The sequence below is a fragment of the Ostrea edulis genome, chromosome 10 (assembly GCF_947568905.1).
Source record: "Ostrea edulis chromosome 10, xbOstEdul1.1, whole genome shotgun sequence".
NCBI lineage: Eukaryota > Metazoa > Mollusca > Bivalvia > Ostreida > Ostreidae > Ostrea > Ostrea edulis.
In genome coordinates, this window is record NC_079173.1 from 20,987,005 (window position 1) to 21,003,850 (window position 16,846).

At 35.0% G+C, this 16,846-nt stretch overlaps 1 protein-coding gene across 1 annotated transcript in view; it reads left to right on the top strand.

The window, feature by feature from the left end:
* The window catches only part of LOC130050671 (uncharacterized), a 61,681-nt gene that overhangs the window by 15,590 nt on the left and 29,245 nt on the right, over positions 1–16,846 (top strand). Inside the window, exon 4 of the mRNA XM_056150880.1 lies at positions 15,179–15,319. Within this exon, the coding sequence (XP_056006855.1) occupies positions 15,179–15,319 (141 nt within the window). The remainder of the gene's footprint in view (positions 1–15,178; positions 15,320–16,846) is intronic.

The following is a 16,846-nucleotide window of genomic DNA, read 5'->3' on the forward strand; positions in this document are numbered from 1 at the left end:
ATTCCAGTTTCTTCATCAAAGTGGTGGACTAAAGATTCAATCACTGGTGCTGCTTTAGTGATTCCAACAATATCACTATCTGTTTTATTGGAACCAAATCTCTTAATAGTTCTTTCATACTTGATTCTCTTTTTCAATATCTGCTACTTTCTTTTTTCCAATTCGTCCACTTTTGTTAATAAATAACACAGCTCTTACTTTCATGGACATTTTGTGAGAGAGCAGGATTTCAGTTTTCTGAATGCAGTCAATGCATTCTGTCATATATTTTGATAGCGCTGAGAGACAGAAAAATAAAGGAATCACTGTTTTTAAACACACATTTGTTCGAAAGATATCACTTCTTTTATTGCATCTATGAAATTCCAAATTAGGAAGACATACTGAAGAAAACACCGATTAATTTTGAATTTCATCAATTCCCTGGTTAAGTCTTCTAACAGTTGCTTGTAATCCATTGAGAGTTACTTGAACTGATCTGCCAACAGTAAGCATGGTAACAGATATTTGTATCAGTTATTTTCTTTTCGATTCCTATGCGCAAATTTCATTTTACATATCCGTTTTGCACAGGAGTTTTTACCAATTGCAATATTTTACTTTTTTAATATTGACTTTCAAGTCCAAAATCTGAGAAGACTGGTCCTCTCCTAGATTCTGCAAAACAAAAGAAGATACATATCAGGATATGGGGCTCACGGCGGGTGTGACCGGTCAACAGGGGATGCTTACTCCTCCTAGGCACCTGATCCCACCTCTGGTGTGTCCAGGGGTCCGTGTTTGCCCAACCATCTATTTTGTATTGCTTGTAGGAGTTATTAGATTGATCACTGTTCGTTATCTTCACCTTGCATATACTGTGACATTGGAGCATTAGGAATGGGACATTTTCAACATGCTTTATTGACTTACATTTTTCACAGCAAGATTTTTAATCCTGATGTTAAATCCACATTAAACAAAGCAAATTTTCAAACATAATTTCTAACAACCTGAGATGACATAAAACAAGAGACCCATGGACCACATCGCTCACCTGAGCCACTTTGGCCCTGCCTTTGTTCAATGCCAACACCAAAGTATAACAAAATTTTGCCATATAGAATTCATTTTCAAAATCTGAAAGACTTACCTTAAAGAGTTCAGGAGATATTGAATAGGTCAGATATTTCTTAGAAATAGGTCAAACTTCCAGGTCAAGGTCACAAGATTACATAACATTGGATCACATGAAAGGTCTTGCCATAAGGAACGTATACAATACAAATATAAAAGCACTTGCTTAAATGGTTCAAGAGATATTTTTAAAGATATTTCATAAATATTTCAGCATATAAAACTGAGATCCCTTATTAGGAATTGATTTTATCAACTTCTCTATGCAGTCACTCGGCTCAGAGTAGTGTGGACTTCTTTACAAACAGATGTAATGTTCAGCGCTAGAAGTAAATAGTTCGTAAACCGTTTACGTATTACACGTTTAAATGCATAATTTCTGTACAATTGACTTTTCTACCGTCGATCAGTTGAGTATGTAAATTGAAAAACTACCAAAATATCACTAGAAATACAATCTAATGTCAACAGCAATATTTCACACTATTCAAAAATCCATGCACGCAGATAGAATATCACCGATCATAATATGTAGTACAGGTAAAAAACACAGGCCCCGCGGACTGAAAGTCCATGCTTTAGCGTGGGCCTAGCAATAAGTCGGTGTCTTTTGCGGTTTATTGGTATTCTATAGCAGTTGCGTGAATCTTTCAAATTCAGAGATACACATACATGTTTACACACGTGTCCACAATCGGGAAATCAAACAATCGGCAATGATAATAGCGTTAACTAAGTTAGCGTCTAATTGAAGCGAACCAAAGATATCGTGAATCGTCACATTCAATGTTAGAGTGGCTGCATTCATTGTCCACTTTAATGATAAAGCTTCTGAGCTCGACAGTAAATTCATTTTAATCATTTTAGAATGGAAGCAACCATCCATGCAGTTTAAAAGTTTTCAAACTTTCAGTTGTAAATTAAATTTAAATATCGATGACAAATAACCAAACAAATATTTTGTTGTTTTGAAGACAATTTGTCATAAGTATGAAAATCAAACCACATGCCATAGAATTGCAGGGTTTTTAAATGTGCATTTTAATACACATTTCCCCGGGGGTACGACCAACAACATCTTAGATAAACAAAATATTTCATCAAGCCCGTTCCATGTGTTCAGATCCAAATTCGATCATAAAAATGAAATTGTATTATTTCTGTGGGTAATTGATAAAAAGAACAAAACTTTATGTTATAAGATTAAAACAATTATCAAGTTATCAAGTAGCACTTGTGCATGCATCTCACTCATACATGTTTCTTGTATACATTGCGCGTAATAATGGTAACAATAGTTAAAAACAATTACCCTCTTCCAATCCCTAACCCCCATATCATTTTAGATCATAATCAAACATTGTTCTGTTCTGATCTAACCTTCAATTATTCATTTTGTCAACACCATTATGCCCCAACTCATTATTAAGAGTTTACCATGATAAGATATTTGGATGTTTTTTCAATAATTTTTCCAGACATTGGAAATCTAAATATTTCTTTTATATCCAAATATAAATGACCATTTAAACATTTATTTTCTGATACTTACGACACCAAAGGTAAATCTCCCTATTTTCCAGGCTACCCGGCCGTTTGTACACAATAAACTAGCGTCTTCTTACTACCATCTGTATTCTCTTACCTTTCGTGCAGCTAATAGTATTGGAAAACCTCGTCTCGTTTTTTTTTCGTTCTAAAAATAATGGGCCGCGACAGAAATACATAACACCACACCTTCCGTTCATTGTGAGTGGTGATTAATTGAATATTGTTTAACGTCCTTCTCGAAAATCTTTCAATCAGATGAAGACGCCACCATTGTCGGTGAAGGGCTACAAAATTTAGGCTATCTTGGCGCTTATGTCCATTGAGCAGGGAGGGATCTTGATCGTGCCACATCTCCTATGACACAGGACCTCGGTTTTTACGATCTCCGTAGATGGTGAGGTTAGAAAGATGTAACTGAACGGCGTCAAGAAATTATTGCGTATTAGTGATACATCTATTCCAAAAATCATCAGTAGATTCAGACTGACCGTTCTTTTCAGTTGATAATTGCTTTTGGATTGGATTTCTCAGCGAAATGCAGATTTTGTCCACAAAATGTCGCTGGCTGAATTGTACACCTTATTCATCTCTTATGATCGGTGATATGACATTTAAAAAAAAAAACCCGGTTTCTATACAGGATTTGTGTATTCCATTTCGATAAACACACTGAAGTTTAATATTATATCAAAAATACACCCGAAATACCATTCAAAAATACAAGATGGGGAATGGGACCTGAAGTGCTAAACACAAGTACCTATGTGTTTAATTGAGCAAAATATAAGACTTAACACAGGTGTGACTGGTCGACAGGAGATGTTTACTCCACCTAGACGCCTGATTCAACTTCTGATGTGTTAAAGTGCAGGACTCCGTGTTTGCCCAAATTTTAATTCTTTATTCCTTTTCAGGATTTATGAAAATGATCACTGTGCGTTATCTTCACCTATTCTCATGTACAAAATTAAGACCACATAGCTATTTTTGTAGATTGAATAAATGATAGCTATTGTACTGTCATTTGTTGATGCTTACGAAGTTATGTAGGTCGATGTTTTCCTAGATGATTCGCATAGAGCTCTAGGAATTGAATTTCAAATTTAAAGTAAGATCATACACAATAGGATTATTAAATGTCTGAGGTTTAAGTACAAGTTCTTGCACGTTAAGCAATGAGGAATTGTTTAGTTGTGTAAGTCATGTCAATCTCTAAAGACAAAAAAAAAAAAAAAAAAAAACCCAAAAAAAACCCCCCACCTTACGGTTTCTCCACGGATCAGTGAATGTGGGCGGAGCTTATCCATGGTCAATGTTATTTACCTGGAATTTACCTGGCCAAGAGATAAGTTGTGTATATTTTTATGATATACACAGGAAACGTTTCAGGTTATCACAAATTATGCTTAGTGTCTTGATTTGTGCAAAAAAAAAAAATTTAAAATTTCTACCTACATGCATACCGCATTTCTATTTCCCGTAAACCTTCAAACTTGGTCATATTTATGTATTGCAGATAACAGGTTTAGCCCATTTCTAAACCTGTGTTTTTTAAAACTTCTAATTAAACTGTTATATATCGTATATAAATAATTTCCTAAATATAATATTACCCTGCGTTTCCGGGCACTTCCTGGTGTCCTTGGAGTTCGCGGTGTCGTTGGTGTAGTAGGTAAAATATCCATGTTTCGAGAGAATGAATAAATCCAAGTAGATCTGTGTACATGTACAACCAAATGGAGAATGATCAAGATACCCCTCAATATGGACTGTCTGTAGGGTTTCTGTGGCTGTAGTGTTTGTGTAACGATGGCATCCCAAACAGAAGCTGACACGTAGTCTACACCCCCTCCTCTCTCTCTCTTTAGGGTTTCTGTGGACGTAGTGTTTGTGTAACGATGGTATCCCAAACAGAAGCTGACACATAGCTAGTCTACCCCCCCTTCTCTCTCCCTTACTCTCAATCATTGACTAAATTAGTAATTATTGTCATACGTATGCAACACTATTGTCATGCCATATTATTTCATCTATCTTTATTATTGCTACAGTTTTACACATTTCTCTCTCTCTCTCTCTCTCTCTCTCTCTCTCTCTCTCTTTATAAATATAAAAAAAACCTCTCTCTCTCTCTCTCCCTTTATAAATATAAAGCCGTGATAAGTTATGAATAGAAATATCTCAATAACTTATTTATGCTATTTTACTATTGTTTGATTTCTGATTGTGTAATTTATAATCCATGTGACATCCCAAACAGAAGCATTTTTTAAAACTACTGTAACAGTTTTACGCATGGGCAATATAACCATTACATGTTGATGTGCTGCGCCAATAAAGAATTGTTCCTTTTTAATAAATATAAAGTCATAATAACTCATTAATAGAAAATATTCCAATAACTTATGTTTGTTTTTATTATTATTATTATTATTGTTTGATTTCTGATTGTTTAATCTATAATACATGTATATTGATGGGTAGATAAAATACGATGATAAATTGCATTGTGTAGGGGACGTTAGCCATTAAAATATTCTAGGTGCGAGTCAATGCTATCAAAACTTAGGTATACTGGGGGCTTTCCTTGAGATCTAAAGACTGCCGGTCATCATTAGCCATGATTGTTATCAAAACATCTTTCTCAGGTAGCAGTAGACCACGGTCTCTGCAAACGTCAATCAACCTAAGCTCTATTGTTAAAAGTTTGATTGACCAGCGGCTTATCATTGATCACCACACAGGTAAAATTTAGGGGCGTTAACTTAAAGTTGGGTCTTTAAGAGGAGTTGCTCCTCCTATATATCAATTGGACAAAGTTCAAGCGAATGTAGCTGTAATGCAAAATATTTATCGATAATTATTTTCAGAGTTTAAAATTGTCATAAACCATGTACCGTTACATGTATGAGTAGCTCAGTAATTATAATAATTATACATTGACACACTGATTTTGACTACGGATAATTCCGTTTACCTGATCAGGATGTAGGGCTCACGGCGGGTGTGAACGGTCGACAGGGATGCTTACTCCTCTTAGACATCTGATCCCACCTCTGGTGTGTCCAGGGGTCCGTGTTTGCCAAACTATATATTTTGTATTGCTTATAGGAGTTATGATATTGATCACTGTTCGTTATCTTCACCTTTCATTTTCTAATAGTTCAACAAAATGTCCCCTTTTAGATTTGTTCCCAAAGATACTAATGAGTCTGGTTAGCAATTCAGTGCCGGTAACGCAGTGTCATCATTTCATCCGGTGTGAAGGATAGGGGTTGATTTTATTAATTCATTATTATTTACAAGCTTTCAAATTATTTCATTCCACTCATAAAACGTAGAAATCATACTAAAACGTTAGGCATCACGTTAGGTTGACGATCCTCACTCAGATTTTGCAAGGCTTAATTGTGATTGCTGTTGTCAAGCAGACTGTTGAGATTTGTTTTCCATACATTTATTCAATAATTGCTTTACTTGGTCAGCAAATTAAAATTTGTTTATATATAGTAATGATCAGCATAAACAAAAGTCGCCGTCTCGGTAAATTCGATATGTTTATGATCCACTGCTTACAGACTGAAGACTTGTTCAGGTTTGAATATTAAAATGAGTTCATCCGGATTCTTCATATTTGAATAATTAGATCTATACACATTTATAGTAATCTTGGCCCCGTGATATATTGCAGTTGTGTACATTCTGTAAAATACGAACAACAACAATTTTACTACCTAGTATATGATATTAAGTATAACTAATTTTGTTCAATACGCTCTTTGGAACATGTTCTGGTACATGCAACAACATTGGTATAAACTGTACAGCAATGTAAATAGTGACAGATTTAGACGGGACCTACCCTTTTTAAGTGACCAAAGAAAATAAAAATAGTAGTACAACAAAAGTATAAGATTTGGCATTATAGATAAACAAAATCCATTATTTGTTGTTATTTATTGTTAGAATAGCAAGAATAACCCATAAAATTAACAAAAAATGCCTCAAAACCCTAGAATCACTAGTCTAATGGGTTCCCCTTTGATGAATATTAAATCCGCCACAGGTAAACATTTTAAACTAAATAAACTTTCTCCAACGTTTCCATGCACAAGTCTGTGTCATTAGTGGTGCAAACTAATAGGTTTTTTAACATGTATCTGTTTCATCCATGGTATTTACAAAGTCCAAACCAACTCCAGGAAAGAAAAAAAATTGTACACAAATCAAATCAATCATGAATAAACATCAATGTCATTCATTAGCAATTCCGTTTATTTTTTACTAAAATACATGTAGCAATATAATGATAGCAATCATTATTGGTTTTGAACCATCGGAATGAAAGGTGGTATGAAATTTTCTGTTCATTCATATAAAATTCCTGATGTAAATATTGATGATATCAAAATGCTTACACTTGATCTGTTACTGTCACTATTATACTTGCTGCAAAAATAGACTTTTGTAGAGGGATATGTAATCAGAGTATTGTGAGGCAATATTTTCTTCCTGTCCTGTCCTCCTTTATTCTCCTTTTATTTGTGAGTTCTTTTTGCATATATACTGGTAAATTTACATATCTACTAAATACCCATACCCACTGGTTAGGTTGGAATTTAGGGGTTTGTAAAATCCTAACCCAATAAATACCAATAAACAAAATTTACTTAGAAAAATATATTTGCTGCAATAGTATATTTGTTTACAACAATGCATTTTAGGAATTTATCTTTAAACTAGCATGTCCACATTAATATCTTTTCGTAGACAACGTCAAGATCACTGAATAAGGACCCTAGGCACTGCTTTTCCATATGGATGCAATGATAATGTATATGATGTGGGAAAGTTGAGTAGTCCACCAGGAAATAACATGAATATGATGAGACTCTTTCCGAATATTCAAAGACGGAAGCGCAGTCATGGACCATTGTTCATACAAAAGACCAAGTATAAATAATGTCATGTTTGATTCACCTTTACCTTACGTCAACACACACGTAGGTCAACATCATTTTCGCACAAAACTTCTCTGTTCCATTGAGAGTTTTACATACGTTATTTGAAGAAGTCACAGCTAGTCTTTACATGGATTTTTGAACACCTGAATATAAACAGAACTCTTGATTATGGATGTTGCCAATCACAGGCTCTTTAAACCACCACAGATCATGGCTGATATCCCTTCGAAATTATGACGCCAGTTCCTTAAGCTCAAATGTACAAACAAAGGAATATACGCCGTCAACATAAGCAGCATTCTTCGTCATAAGAGTTCAGTCGTGTATTCCAACTTATTTCGAGTTCATTTCTACACCCAGTATATCCCACAAATATTCTTCTACTATTGCATCCAAACCATTTAATTGTAGACACACTTTGTGGTGTCAAGATATAGACCATCTTAAATTTAATCCACCTACGTGTTGTTGCTCTTCGTCTGCGTTCAACTATAGTCCAACTGGACATATCATTACTGATGATGTTGATAAAGTTAAAAATGAGGACCTTAAATCACGTAATCTAAAAGGTTCTAAATACAGAGAACCTCAGTCTTTCAATTGGAGACAGAACTTCATCTCCATTATGATTTCTGTCAAAGATTATGCCAAACGATGGGCTAAATATGAAAAAGAAAAACTTAGTACATTATCAGGATGGATTAAAAGTATAAGAGGAATTTTAAAATTCCGCATTAGACATATGAAAGGCGAAGATAACGAACAGTGATCAATCTCATAACTCCTATAAGCAATACAAAATAAAGAGCTGGGAAAACAAGAATTTCTGGATATACCAGAGGTGGGATCAGGTGTCATAGAGGACTAAGCATCCCGGTCGATCGATCACACACACCGTGAGTCCAATATCTTGATCATGTAAACGGAGCCATCGTAGTCACAATCAGTGTGCCAAGAAGGGCCTAACAATGGGTATGAAACACATCAGACAACATAAGCCCCATTGATAAGTTGTATTGGTATATCAAATCACAAGTACGTACCATCTTCTTCTGTTTAGTAAACCAGACGTTATAAAGAAATTAGATAATTTACATGATGAAAATGTTTGGGTTCCAGCTGACAAAGCTTGTAAGAACATTCTCTTTGTTTGTAAGACTCATTATTACAACTGTATTTTAAACGAACTTGGCATTAATTCCACTTTTGGTAATCATACTTTTACTCCAATTGCCCTTTCAAAAGATGAAATTTTTCAAAACCATGCTTCAATTTTAGGCACATTTAATATCCCAGTCAATGGATTGGGTGAATACATATATGAGTTACTGTACATATACTGGATTCCTAAACTTCATAAAACCCTTTCAAACAAATATACATCGCTGGGTCCAGTAAGTGCTCTACCAAGCCCCTATGTTTGCTCCATTCTTGGCACACTGATTTTGACTATGGATAACTCCATTTACCTAATCAAAATATAGGGCTCACGGCGGGTGTGAATGGTGGACAGGGGATGCTTACTTCTCCTAGGCACCTGTTCCCACCTCTGGCATATCCAGGGGTCCGTGTTTGCCCAACTACCTATTTTGTATTGCTTATAGGAGTAATGAGATTGACCACTGTCCGTTATCTTCATCTTTCATTTAACTATCGATCTTATATATCTGCTGGTGAACAGTCTGTCTGCGAGGATATTTGTCGCTTGATATATGTTCTTTCATGAATATAAACAATAACGACACAATGCTGGCTGACACGTTGCCCAGTATAAAAAGATGTCTACAAGGGGCACAGGCTCCAACAGTTTGATTGGTGTCCCTCGGATTATCCTTCGAGATATAAACGATTTGTCGTATGTACTGTCAAATAATAATCAGCTTTGGTACTAAAATCAAAATTTATATACCCAAAGTTGTCGTGTTCCTTTAAGAGATTTTTGATGATTCTTTTCAGATCTCATATGTTTGATCTCAAAATGTTCCGTAAAAATTGTAAAACTTGTGATATACTGATCACTAGAAATTGACTTAGTAGTAATCTCACCGGACGTAGTCGCTGTATTAAAACTTTCGTTGACGATACATGTTCTTAGGTTACCTGAATAAGTCATCCAAATGACCTATTGTAATCTTGATTTTTCTGTCGTCTTGTGTCTTTTGTTGAGTTGTCAGGGTTAACATTTGAACATCCTAAACTTCTCAAAAGCTGCACTTGGTTATATGCTACTAAATTGGTAAATTAAACCAAAACCCTTTGAAAGAATATAATTATTTGACATACCTTCTTAACATCTAGTAGACAATCTCTATGTCTTTACAATACCCAATTACAATTGGCTAACTAACAAATACAGAAACATACTTTATCTTGCAATCTGTTGTTGTCATTTTGACATTAAGGGGGCATGGACACGATTTCAGCTGAAATTTTAAAATTCTATTTTTCCGTTTTTAATCTTTACAATGATCAAGTAAGGCATTTGTAATGGTCAGTAAATATCTCAATGTCCGTTGTCGAGGTACATGGGAGATACAGAGCTCACAATTATTTGTTATGCCAACAAGGCTCGTGTCATGTTTTAGGTCACCTGAATCATTCAGGTGACCTATTGCTATCTGTTTTTGTCCGTCGTCGTTCGTCGTGCGTCGTGCGTTAACATTTGAACATTTTCAGCTTCTTCTCTGAAACCCTTGAACCAATTTCAACCAATTTTGGCATATAGCATCTGTGGGTGGAGGGGAACAAAAATTGTGAAATTCGTGGTCCCTGCCCCCCTGGGGCCTGAGGGGTGGGGCAAAAACCATCAAAATGAGTGTAATTTTAAAAAAATCTTCTTCTTTACTCCTGGACATCAAGAAGCCAAACTGTGGGCATAATTATAATGAGCGTTGAGCCCTCTACCAAAATTGTGAAATTCATGGCCCCTGGGGGAGGGGTTCTTGTGTTAGGGTGGGACTCTATTGGTCAAATAGTGAAAATGTAGAAATTCTTTGAAAATCTTCTCTGTCTCTGGGTATTAAGTAGACAAACTAATAGCATGGTAATGATGAGCAAGGATGCCTCTTTAAAAATTGTGAAATTCATGGCCCCTGGATCAGGGGTTCTGGTGTGTTAGGGTGGGGCTCTATTGGTCATATAGTAAAAATGTAGAAATTCTTTGAAAATCTTCTTCTCTGTCTCTGGGTATTAAGTAGACAAACTAATAGCATGGTAATGATGAGCAAGGATGTCTCTTTCAAAATTGTGAAATTCATGGCCCCTGGATTAGGGGTTCTGGTGCTAGGGTGGGGCTCTATAAGTCATATAGTGAAAATGCATTATTTCTTTGAAAATCTTCTTCTCTGTCCTTGGGTATTAAGTAGACAAACCAATAGCATGGTCATGATTAGCAAGGATGCCTCTTTCAAAATTGTGAAATTCATGGCCCCTGGGTCAGGGGTTCTGGTATTAGGATGGGGCCCTATTGATCATATAGTGAAAATGCATTTTATTTCTTTGAAAATCTTCTCCTCTGCTGCTGGGTATTAAGTAGACAAACTAATAGTATGATAATGATGATCAAGGATGCTTCTTTCAAAACTGAAATTTATGGCTCCTGGGTCAGGGGTTCTGGTGCAAAGGCGGGGCTGATTGATTATATAGTGAAAATGCAATATTTCTTTGAAAATCTTCTGTTTTTGTCCGTCGTCGTTCGTCGTGCGTTAACATTTGAACATTTTCAGCTTCTTCTCTGAAACCCTGGAACCAGTTTCAACCAATTTTGGCAAATAGCATCTGTGGGTAGAGGGGAACAAAAATTGTGAAATTCGTGGTCCCTGCCCCCCTGGGGCCTGAGGGGTGGGGCAAAAACCATCAAAATGAGTGTAATTTTAAAAAATCTTTTTCTAAAATGACACATGTACTTCATGACCACATAGCTACTCAATGTTTCTTCCATCCAAAAGTAAAATTCTTATATTTAAACACACACCTAATTCAAACATTGGAAAGTTGTTACATGATACTCAGGTGACCTATAAGGCCCCTGGGCCTCTTGTTATTTACACATAGGCTAAATATACTAGTAAAAGTTCGTTTAAAGCAGATTTTTCAATATACAAGTTAATACTTAACACAATTAATTTTTTTCTAGTGTTTAGCAAATCTATTTTGTTTTTAACATGCCATTTTCTATTAAGCAATCTATATGTAAATAAAAACAAGGCACGAACCTTGTTTACAAAACAAAGAATTGTGATTGCTGTATCTCACTTGTAACTCAAAAACTGGTATTCAAATTTTGGTTGACCATTTGAAATACTTTAGTTAAGCATTGTAAACAATAAAAATGGCAAGATAAAATTTTCATCTCAATCGCGTCTCTGCCCATTTAATCGTCTGACCATGTCTCTGTTTTGTCATTATAAACTCCCTTGGTACACTTTGTTCTTGATCATGCCGATTTGCATATCAGAAAAATCCATCATCAGAATTGTGGTCATAAAAATAACAAAGGATTGGAAAGTTCGTATGGAGGAAATTCAATTATGCTCACCCATGGCGGAAGGCATGTGGTCACTGAGGACAAAAGACCCAAATATTTTGAAATGTGTTGATATGAAATTTTGTATATGTCGTAGATAGTAGAGCCAAATCATGGATATTCCTCTCAATAGAATGGACTGTTTCATTAGAACTGAGTGCAAAATTTGAATTTTTTGTTGATTTTAAACCAAAAGGATGTGGGTGATATTTCTAGCAAAATTTGAAATATGAAAATAAAGATCATCGCTTTGTTTTTAAAATAAAAGATATCGTGATTGATTTTGCTACTCGCAACTATATTAAGGACTTCCATTGTAAAATGCACTATAGTCATCGGGTAAAATTACACATCAAAGTGAATTTTTAGAAGCATCAATCACTAAGATTAGGAGCGATTTTCACGTCACACTATAATATGAATATCACCTTCGTGCATACAATACATGAAAAATGGAGAGTGATTTGTTATCATCAAGGAATAATATAAAATTATTTGATAAGCATTTGACAAGAAATGTTTTCATGTATACTGGTAAATAACGACAAAATATTACGACACTTTCCCCGCGATGCAACTATAAGAACTTGCACGTTTTGACGTAGTTTTTCATTATGACGCCACACGGTACGAAGTGCAGAGAGGTACATTTATAATAGCACTATGATTTTTCTCGGATAGCCTTAACCGAGCTGAGTTTCATTTTTAAGGTCGACATCCATATATATATATATATATATATATATATATATATATATATATATATATTAATTTATCATATTTGTTTTTGTGTCTCAGGTCATTTCATTTAATACCATTTCACAAAGTTGTTATAATCACATTAACTTTCATCGATCAGATTGTCAGCTGATAAGGTTGATCCATATCGTTTGATGGAAATTTTTTTCCATTAAATAAATCAAGAGAAAATATGAAACTACAATGCCTGACAACTAGATACATGACTATTTTATCAATTTTGTTGGAATCATATTTTGTTCATGAAAATGTTCAATGCATCCTTTAGAAATTATGAAATAGTGCGACAAATTACATTAATGAAAACATCTTTTTAATCTGTTACCATGGAAATAAAGCCCGATAGGTAGTCATCTTGTTTTGTTTTATAAATGTTTAAAATTGTTAGGCCGTTCTTCAAACAGTGATTTTGACTACGGATAACTCCGTTTACCTGATCAGGATAGGGCTCACGAGGGTGTGACCGGTCGACAAAGGTTGCTTACTCTTCCTAGGCACCTGATCCCACCTCTGGTGTGTTCAGGGGTCCGTGTTTGCCCAACTATCTATTTTGTATTGTTTATAGGAGTTATGAGATTGATCACTATTTGTTATCTTTTAGTACACTTGAAATCGCAAAACTTTTCTCAAATCAACAACATCAAAACCTATGACTTTTCAACTCTTTACAAGACCATTCCTCATGATAAATTAAAGACTAGACTTTTTGACATCATAGACATTTGCTTCTTTAACAAAAATGGAAAACGGAAATATTCATATCTAGTGATAGGTCATCCAAAAAATTACTTTGTTAAACACCTCTCTGATTCCACGCACAAGTATTATTAAGCTGAAATAAAAAATATGCTAGAGTTCCTCATTGACAATATCTTCGTGGTCTTTGGTGATAAGGTTTTCCAACAGTTTGTTAGAAATCCCATGGGGACGAATTGTGCTCCTTTGTTAGCTGACCTGTTTTTTATATTCATATGACGCAGAATTTATTCAGAAACTTCAACGTGAGAAAAAAAATATCTTGTTGTGGCCTTCAATTCGACATTTAAATACATCGACGACATTTTATCTATTAACAATAATAACTTTCATTCATATGTTGATTCAATATATCCCCGTGAACTCAAAATAAAAGATGCCACAGAGTCGTCCACTTCTGCTTCATACTTAATACTTTTAATGAAAGTAGATATTAACGACAAACTAATCACTCAACTTTATGACAAACAGATGATTTTAGCTTCTCCATCGTCAACTTCCTATATCTATAAACCCATATCCCATTATTACCAGGTCTGGATATGGTGTTTATATATCTCAACTGATTTGATACGCAAGAGCTTGTTCTGCGTATGGTCAGGTTTTAAATCGAGACAAGCTACCGACAAACAAGTTGATGGTACAGGGATTTCAACAGTCTTGTTTAAAGTCAGCATTTCGCAAATTCTATGGTGGTTATAACGATCTAGTTTGCCTATAGAACCTACCATTGGGTCAAATGTTGTCTGACGTGTTTCATACCGATTGTTAGATCGTTCGTGGTACACTCATTCGGACTACGCATAACTCTGTTTAGCTGATCAAGATATAGGTCTCACGGTGAGTGTGAACGGTCGACAGGGGATCCTTTCTCCTCCTGGGCACTTAATCCCACCTCTGATGACCCCTGGTCCTTGTTTGCCCAACTGTCTATTTTGCATTGCTTATGGAATTTATGAGATTGATCACTGCTCGTTATCTTCACATTTCACTTCACCTTTCATTGATCGCTGTTATCTTCACCCTTTATTCAAATATGTTAAAAGTGATATTTTTTTGTGTGACGTGGACCTTGTGAAGCTGCTCGATATGTGTTTTAAATTTTTTATTTAAGATCTGAAAGATGTCAATTTTCAGTTTTGAATAAAATCTTTTTACCAATTAGTATCATGTGGTTGATAATACCTCGTTTTTTAATTTTACTACGTTTTACCCCCATACGTTTGCTTTGTGTAATATTTATACATGCATATACCACTATTATCCCTTTTGTACAAAGTTTCAGAAACAAAAAAAAAAAAAAACAAAAAAAAAAAACAAAAAAAAAACAAAACAAAAAAAAAAAAAACAAAAAAAAAAAAAAAAAAAAAAAAAGCCACCCCCCCCCACGAAACGGGCACCTTATAAAAAATCGGAACATTTTAGAATGTTTCCTACTGAAGATACTGATATGCAACATGATGTTCTTGGCGTCATGGTAAAACCTTATGAAACATTATAATTTTAGGATTACGCTACCATCGTGGACACACCCGGTATAGGAGAAAGCGTTGAAATGACTGATTTAGTCCTGGACTTTCTACCAGAGGCTATGGGTTTTATCTACGTCATCAACACGTATAACGCTGGAGGAGTTCAAAGCGATCGAGTAAGTCGTAAGGGCAACTAGAAATGTAACAAATTCAAATTGTTTCAAAATTCTTGGCAAATTCACATTACTAAATAAATCAGCAACCAAATTCAGCACGTCAAATTTAGTCCCACAAAATGTCTGTGATAGACATAAATTAATACTATAGTGTTACATTGTTCGTTATCTTCACCTTTCATATACTGAATTATATCAATAATTGATTTTCAACTCTTCACGATATAATTAAAGTCACCTATACTGGATTCCAAAACTTCCCAAAACTCTTACCAAAATAGACACATTGCTGGATACAGTACAGCAAATGTTTTACCAAGTCCTCATGCAAATATCAACTGCTGTGAAAGAGAAACTTCAAACGTATTGTGTCACAACATATGCTAGAAGTGGTGAAAATCAAATGTGGATTAAAGCAAAGTCTAGCGAATTTTTAGAAAATTTAATTGAAATCACAAAACCTTTCTCAAATCAACAACATCAAAACGCATGGCTTTTCAACACTTTACACGGCCACTCCTCACGAATAATTAAAGATTAGATTTTTTGACATCATAAGCAGTTCAAGCAGCTGGAAACGGAAAATATCCATATCTTGTGATAAGTCATCCAAAACATTTTTTTTGTTAAAAACCATTCCGATTCCACACATCAGTACTATAAAGTTAATATTTAAAATATGCCATATTTCCTCATCAACAATGTCTTCGTTGTATTTGGTGATAAAGTCTTCCAACAGTCATGAGCAAGAAGCATGCTCCTTTGTTGCCCGACCTGTTTTATTAGTTCTCCTGAGCTGAAAGTTCAAGTGAGCTTTTCTGATCACCCGATGTCGATCGTCAGTCTGTCTGTCTGTCTATCCGTCTGTCTGTAAACTTTCACATTTTCGACTTCTACTCTAGAACCAACGAGCCAATTTCAACCAAACTTGGCACAAAGTATCCTTGAATAAAGGGGATTCCAGTTGTTTCAAATGAAGGACCACGCCCCTTTTCCAAATAGAGATAATAGTGAAAAAGTGAAAATACATTGATGACATTTAAAAATCTTCTTCTCCAGAACCACAGTCATAATTTCAACCAAACTTGACACAAAGCATCCTTGGGTGAAGATAATTCAATTTTGTTCAAATGAAGAGCCACGTTCCTATCCAAGGAGAGATGATAGCGAAATAGTGAAAATACATTAACAACTTTTTAAAATCTTCTTCAGAACTAATGGGCCAATTTGACACAATCTCGGCACAAAGCATTCTTGGGTAAAGATATTTCAAGTTTATTCAAATGAAGGGTCACGTCTCTTTCCAAAGGGAGGTAATTCCGAAATAGTAAATATTCATTGCCTACTTTTAGAATCTTCTCTAGAACCATTGGGTCAATTTCAACCAAACTTGCCACAAAGCATTTTAGGATGAAGGATTTTCTAGTTTGTTCAAATGAAGGGTCATGTCCCATATAAAGGGAAGATAATCACAAAAATGCAAAAATAGGGTGGGGTCATTCAAAAATCTTCTCAAGACCCACTGAA